Source organism: Schistocerca serialis, chromosome 2, assembly GCF_023864345.2.
Source record: "Schistocerca serialis cubense isolate TAMUIC-IGC-003099 chromosome 2, iqSchSeri2.2, whole genome shotgun sequence".
Taxonomy (NCBI): domain Eukaryota; kingdom Metazoa; phylum Arthropoda; class Insecta; order Orthoptera; family Acrididae; genus Schistocerca; species Schistocerca serialis.
Window position 1 is genome coordinate 1,117,202,492 of NC_064639.1, and position 8,199 is coordinate 1,117,210,690.

An 8,199-nucleotide genomic window follows, 5' to 3' on the forward strand; every position below is an offset into this window, starting at 1 on the left:
GTAAGGGCATTAAAAATTATATGAATTCTATGATGTGTCTTGGCTTTGGGTCATCTGTCATACCTTTATATACCAATTTCAGTCCTATAATAGATCTAAAGTCTTCCCAACTTAGGATTTTGTTGTACCTTTCAGGCAAAATAACTTTCAATTGAGCATTGAGTTCTAAAATGTATCCGCTACCATATTTCATTGTCTTGAACTCTACATCTGTAATAAGATATTCATAATCTATTTCGAGATTTCGCAAATTAGTAAACAATATTTTCTTATTGAAACTATTGAGTTTTAGTAGAAGTTGATGTTGTTGGCTGTTCATTTATTATATGGAAAATTTAAATTAAGAATTCATTTGTTCTAACAGGGTAACTGTATTTTTTAGAGTACCTCCAAAGCTAAAGAAAGTTGAGTTTCAAGGTGATACCCCCCATATTTTCGGATACTCGGAAGTATGGTCTTACAAACTAGTTTTTGAAACTCTTTGGCAAATGGAGCATTGCTGTGCATAATAAGAGAGTATAAACCCCTTTTAGAAATAAAAGGAACCTGTCCTTCATTATGTGTCATATTATGGTTAATTTTACCTAGATAATTAGGGTTCTCACTTAATGAGACTACCAATTCTTTTAAGGTTGTTTTCTTTTCTGAATCCACATATCTATACAAAGCGTTTTTAGGATTATTGTAACCCAAAGTCGATTTTCGACCTTTTTCAGCCCCCCCCCCCCCCTGCAGGGGGGGGCTGACTTTTGCTTAAAGGATACCATAAATCTTGAAACCAATCTGAAGAGATATCAAATGCTTTGGTAACAACAAGGTACAAAAAGATACAAATCTTTGTTAGATAATTTTGTATTTTCTCTTAATCCAGGGTATTTGTAATCAGGTTAAGGCTAAATCGGTTATTTTTCTTTGAGACTCATGGTGGTTAAAATAAAGTGTACAATTTAAGGAGTTCTTCGAGGTAAACATTACAAACATCTCTTCCACAAAAATAAGGATCACCTATCGTTAATAAGAAATTTTGAATTGGTAACATTGGAAGGAATAAGTTGTAGTTCTTCTTGAATAGTAGGATACATTTCTATTTCTTTATCTTTTTGAGTTGATTCTAAGTAAGGAATACCATTTCTTTTAAGCATTTTAATAAAATTTTTTCTTTGTTCTTTAATTTCACCTTCATAACCAAACCATTCCAATGTCAGTCTAGTCACATGACTAGACTGGTTTCCAACCACAACTTGCCAAAAGTAGTCAAACATTACCATATTGAGTTTATAAACTTTATACATGAGGCAATGGTGTGTATGGAATGGCAGTAACACATTTATTAAATTATGGTTTAAAAAATTTCAATTAAGAATTCATTTGTTCTAACAGGGTAACTGTATTTTTTAGAGTACTTATTATTTCAATGAAAGAAGATGACTGCTTAGGACAATTTATTTCAAACAGAGAAAGATCCATTTTCCCAGCTCTAACTACAGAATTAGTAAATTCACTGTACTCGTAGAATGTTTCCCCTTTGAAGAAGTATAACAATCCATTTGTATATCTAAAAGATGAATCAATGCTTGGAGGTATTCCTGGAAATTCTCTTGTTATTCTTCCTTATCTTCTGCTTATTCCCTTACATTCGTCAACTTCTATATAGTAAACATCGTCAAAAAATATGAAACTTTTACCAGAATAGGAATTTATTGCTGTGGGTAACACTACATTTTTTCTTAATGAAAGGTTTGTTAATGATTGTGGATAACCATATTTTAACTTAAAGGAGGGTATTTCCATTACATACAGTTTGTTATCAATGAATAAAACAACATCTCCAGATGGTCTTTGATAGGCTGCAGTAATATTTTTAAAGCCTTTGGGAAGAAATGTTAACCAATCACTTATGAGTTGTGGTTTAGTATGCACATTTAAATTATCCAAATCCATCACCCAAACCCATTTTTCATAATAAACATAAAGAACCTTATCAACAATTAAGAAGTTTTTTATTTTCTTATTCAGTTTGCATAGTTCTGGAGGATTTGAATCTTCTTCCACTTCATCATTATCGTCATTAGATTCATCTTCACCATCTTTCCTGTACAAACTTTGTATTCCAAGAATATCATCTTTACTTAATTCAATATTTGAACTATTGTAGATTGGATACATAACTGAAGTATTCGCAGTTGAATGTGCAAGTCCTAATGTGTGACCAATTTCATGAACTAAAACTGCATAAAAGTTTATCTTTTCCCTTGGAGTGTTTGTATCAATCTCAAAATATCAATCTTCATCTTGATCCATATGAATTTCTACAGCATTGTTATTAATATCTGGATAAAAGGTGTGACCTAATACACCTCCTTTACCATCAAATGATTTCGAGCAAAAATGTTGGCCGCTAGTTTCTTTTCTGTGTAAACGTCTTTTATTTGAAATAATAATGTCACTGTTCGATTGGTCTTCTTCAAAAGTTAAATCTGTATGTTCTTTCCAAGTATTAAAAGCTATTTCAGTTAATTCTTTCATTCTTTTTGATGAACCTGCATAATACCATTTAATATTTTTCTTATTCCATTTATCAATATGTGAAGTAAAAGATAGTGCATGATCTTCAACTCCACATCTAGGTTTGTTTATCAGTTCTAAAGTTTCATCACTTATTTCACCTGTGGGTTTCAAATTAAATTTTTCTTGAAATAGTATTAGTGCATTCCTTATATCTGAAAGTTCTGGAATATTTGTAGAATCTGGTTCAAGATACCCAAAATCTTGTAAATATTTGATTACTTCTTCATTTGCAGATACAAATCCACAAAATATTAAAGTTAGGATGATTGTTTTCATTTATTATTAGTGTATTTAATAATTTTTTAGTATCCCCAGGGTAGAGTGTCAATTATACCATCTGCCTCCTTCAAGAGCATTCGTTTGTCATAGGTTACTTTGAACTCCTTTTCCACACCCTTATTTACAAGATTTTTTGTTTTCTTATTCCTGGTTATCATTTTGTTGTTTGTTGTTATATTGTCACTTTTACCATGTACCAAATCAGCCATTGTTTCCATGTTAATTTTCAAACTATTTTCATAGTTGAGACTGAAGCCTTTTACTTTGGTACACCGATTGCCTTTGTGAGAGTAGTAAGCATAGCTTTTTGGGCCTGTACTCAACCATTCAACAATGTTATCTTCTTTACCAAGTTCATCAGTCCACTCTCCTAGCATGCACACTGTCTCAATTGTATTTGTTCCATCATCTATGTAGACTACACTGTCAGTATCATTGTAGACAACCTTATCCTCAAGCCGATCAAGCATTTCGTATAATCTTATCCTGGCATTAGATGTTGTGAAAGCTGCTATAAATATATTTGTAGCAGTACTATCCTCGATGTACTCATCAGTATACTTGTAGCTAACCTCAATCATATCTTCATTGATGAAGATGACATTAGATATCTCTATCTTATCATCTAGTAAAAGTTCATACCACCTTTGTGGATCGGTGATAAACTCACTTTGTGTCAAATTTTGTCTTTGGCCGAATTTACCCCACAAAGAGTTTAGGCAGATCTTGGCGACGGCACGTTTTCCAGGGTTGGGTTCAATTCTGTCAATGTCGAGCTCAATGCCTTGTTTTTCTTTAATGGTTTGGACATATTCCTCTTTTGTTTCGTAATCATCCTCCCAAGGACTAGTTTCCAACTTGATTTTCATGAAAGTCCTAATGTAGTTCTAGAACAGATCGTTGCTTGTCTGAGGGAAGTGCTACACCTCGTAAGTTTCAAGTATCTTCTACCCCTTTTCAATAGCCTTATTCAGCTCAACCGTAGACCATGTGCCTGAAAAAGCTCTCTCTTCATCAGTATGGTCACAATGCCCTACCTTTTCCTCAGCACACCTCACGCACAAAGCGAATACCAGTTTTTCCTGCTTAATAGGAAGCACAGGGTGGTAAAGACCTTTTGGAGCTAGTACCTTGCATTTGACCAAACCAAACCATTCCTTGATGTATTCTTCTGGTTTGAATATTTTAAGGGGGTGACCTACAGGGTACGTATCATAAAACATAACTGTTGGATACAAAGAGCATATGTCTATATACCGCATTTTCTTCGCAGTCACTTTCAGCTTTGCGGCATTTGTTCGCCCACCAAAAAAGGCGTCTCTAGGCATTAAAGGTTCCACAACGTTGATCGTTTTATTTAGGGCTTCTTTGTAAGCTCTAGATTTCTTCCACTCGCAAGATCACACCTCAACTACGTTGTAGCCCGCATTTCTCAGTGTATTAGTCCGGTCCATTGTTTTAGTAAACAAATCGTCCATGGTTTCATTGTTTACACTATTGATTGTATCGGGGTTGTAGCAGTCGGGGCATCCGTGCCAGAAACAGCCATGGTATTGGTAAACTGTTTTAGTTTTAGGATTGTAACCGTCAACTTTTGCGCCGCGTATCGCCACTTCACCACCATTCAATGCATGGCGTACACTTTCGAAGGTATTTAACCAGGCTATGGATACTTTACTAAACATTTCCTTCTTATCTTCTTTCACAACTGCAATAGTATTTTGTTGGAGGAATTTCGATCTGTAGATAGCCATACAAACACTGGCGATGGTTATGTATTGAAAAGGATCTATATTGGCGATTTCTAAGAATATCTTCCTAAATTCAAGGCACCCGCGTCTAAGGATATCGACGTCTGAGTGACAATACTCAGACAGTTCCTTGTTGAAGTCAAACGTGTAGTTTTCTTTAATCCTGTCAGCGTGCCATTTCAAAAAGTCTTTACGCTGGCTTTCTTTCATCGTGTTGACACCAAAATATTTTGTGGATGGTATAGGTCCTACGTAATTTTGATTCCCTTTTGAATTGAAAAAATGCGGAAAGTCACCTTTCTTAAGTTGTTTTAGGCCAAACGTTTTCGGGAATGAAGCTAGAGCGCCTTGAACAAAATTGATGCTATCGATTATCCTGAGTCTTAAACTCGGTATTGCGAGCTGCATTATTTTAGAGCCTGCGTATATAGTCTTTGGTCTTATCCCATTTTTAACACAGTATTGTAGAATAAAGTACGAGTCGTAACCTTTAGAATTATGAGCAACACAAGTAAACCCTTTGTGTGCATCACTAAGAAGCCACTCACAAAATTCTTCATTTGAGGCGAAATCACGTCTATTTCCATCGAAGCTGTGAACAGCTATATAATTAGGGTTGTGTACGCCAGTGTCTTGCTCAGCTTCGTAATCGAAAAAGTAGTATTTTTCTGTGTAACTACAGTTACCATGTTGCTTCTCCGATTTCCCATTGCAAGTGCAATCTTCTACACAGATACCACCCTTATTGACTTTGGGATGGATGTAACACTCGTGGTCATTAATCTTCACGGAATCCTGACAATTTTTGCACCATACGTAACCACAACGATGCTTCCTTTCCCTTAGACAGATTTTATGGCAAGTTTTGCACTTGTAGACTACCTTACAAACTTCTTCGTGGTTTTTGAAACAATAATGGCTAAAACAGTATCTATTACACTTATTGCAATATAATCTAACACGTTCTTTACCTGTAATTTTCTTGTGCTGTGGTCCTTTGCACAAATTACATACTTCCTTCCGGTCCTTTATACACTTGTGTAGATCTTTGTTGTTATAAGGTTTGTCACACTTCTGACAGTAGTACGAGCTTCCAAGAAAGGCTTTCATGTTATTTATTGCGTCATAGTGATTGTTGTGGTGGTATAGGTAGATGACAGTGTCCCTTTCTTTTCCTGAATGAATGACCGCGTTGAAATGAGCGGCAGAAACAACCTTAATTTGAACATCCAAAAACTCTTCAGCATCCTGGATATCTTCTAAGGTGAACATATCTTCGCAGTTCTTCCCCAATCTGATACACAGTTCTTTAGCCAAGTCTTCTTGCAAGTTTCTACCTTTCCTTATATAGATTAATTCGTTACTAGTGAGTTCCCTATCAAGAATGATGTTTGTTTCATATGTCAATGCCGTAACTATAGCTCTAGGTCCACACATATTGTCCTTATTATCTATTTTGTTAATGCATCTTTTAGTACTAACGTCTTTATTAAGGTTGACTACTTTTTTACCTTTAGTACCGGCACTTTGGGGTATTTTGTATACTTGAAATTCAAATCTGGTTCCATTTATGTCTACATTTTCATTAGATGTAACAATTCTCTCAATTTGGTTAAGTATAAAAGAGGTATTGACTTTCTGCTGTCTTTTAGTCGAGATTGTATGGTGAAAATTTTCATTCTCTGCCACTATCTTCATCTGATCGCCAGGACTGTAATTACTCATTTTCCTTACAGCCTTTATAGTTGCATGGACGGCTGTCCTAACAGCTTTCATTTGTTCTACAGCTGTTCCTTTCAAATCTTTTATTAAGATAGTGTAGTTAGTTTGCCAAATGTTGAATGTCTTAAGATATGCACGTTCTCCTTCATGAATGGCGAATGTAGGTTTTTGCTCGACAAGTTTATCGAACAATTTTTGTTTAAAAGGGAGAATGTGGCCTAACTTTCGTGGTTGATGTTGTTGTGGTAGATGTCGTTGTTGTCGTTGAATGGTTCCTTCAAACAAGTCTTCAGCGAAGTTGTAGTGTCTGATTTTATCCAAACGTTCCTTCTCACCTTTTATCAAAGCTGTCAACCTATTCTTCGAATGAACCATCGAGTAACCCTTAATTCCGTTTTCCTTAGCAACCTGCTTCAGTTGGCGAACAGTCATTGCTGACAGTTCTTCATTTGCATAATTAAATAAGTCATTATTCATAATAGACTTAGACGTTGCATTGGTCAACGCTTTGGAGAGATCCTCCTTCTTCATCTTGTAGTAGCCTTTGATTTTGAGCTCTTTAGCCTGAGCCCTTAGTTCTTTAACGGTTGCGTCATTACGACGCTTGCCATTTTGATTGTTATTCATTTGTCTTTATTTACTAATTTTCATTCTTATAAACTGATCCTATAGTGTATAGTTATGGTTGGGAGTAACCATTATATGAATAAGGTGTTGGATAAATATTTATGGTTTGGGGTAACCTTTAAAGAATAAAGGTAATTTGATGAAAAGTTATGGTTGGGGTAACCTTTAAACAATAAAGGGAATTTGATGAAAAGTTATGGTTGGGGTAACCTTTAAATGAATAAGGTGTTGGATAAAAATTTATGGTTCTTAAGTACCTTTTATGCGTGACTTCAATAGTGTTTCAAATTTTAATGGTCTTTTGAACCATTATATGGAATTTCTTGAAATTTCATTTTTATTTTTGGAAAAAATTTATGGTTCTTTGTTACCTTTTTGATGGCTGCGTAATTAATGGTCCTTTCATACCTTAAAAAGGAATTTATCTAACGTGTAAATATTTTTTTTAAATTAGTGGCTGTTTAGAACCTTTAAATTTTTCGTCAAGTAATGGTTCTTTAGTACCATTTCTCAGTTGTTTTTATTTTGAAATTAAGGGTCTTTAGTGCCTTAAGGTAGGACCTGTATTTTTCGATGTCATTTATGGTTGATTGGTACCTTAATGGTTGTATGATGATGGTTAATGGCCACTGGGGGCCATTATTTAGCCATTATTTTTATGGTATATTTTTTATGGTTGGTGGGGGCCACTTAATGGTTGTTTGGATGTTTATGGTTACTTGAACCATTATTTTTGGAGTATATTTTTTATGGTTGGTGAGGACCATAATTATTTGTCTGTCCCATACCTGCCCATATACTACTCGGGTTGATGATTGACAGTGGCAGCAGAGAGGACCAGAGCTGGTACTGTCCCCTCACGTATGTTGCTGGATTGGACACCCTCACTGCAACATCTCCTTAATAAAGACTAACATGTCGATCACCGAGCTGAGCGCTACGCAGCGTCCCAGTACACATCTAACTGCAAGTCTAACTGCGAGTGCCCTGTTGGTGTCAAAGCTGGCGTATTTAAAGGAAGCACAAGCGACATCCTGACGTCATGCTCGTTTGTAATGAACGCATTCGTTCCACTTATACTGCTGACTTATCTGTCGTACTCGCCTCTTATGTGTTCTTGTGACAGAGTTACGTGTTGTTACGACAGACTTACGCGAAGTTCTGAAATGCAGTACAGCTGACGCTATACCTCTGTCTTACACTCTACGAAAGTCTCCGTCTAACACAAACCTGCGTGCTAAACAATTCTCTC

At 35.5% G+C, this 8,199-nt stretch overlaps 1 protein-coding gene across 1 annotated transcript; it reads right to left on the reverse strand.

Moving 5' to 3' along the window:
* Window positions 1–2,163: 2,163 nt before the first annotated feature.
* LOC126456653 (uncharacterized) lies at window positions 2,164–2,673 on the reverse strand (the record flags this gene model as incomplete). The annotated part of the gene is made up of 2 exons (XM_050092397.1): window positions 2,164–2,217; window positions 2,614–2,673. Coding segments are annotated over 2 exons (114 nt in total), but the record flags the coding sequence as incomplete, so codon positions are not given.
* Between the last annotated feature and the right edge of the window lie 5,526 nt (window positions 2,674–8,199).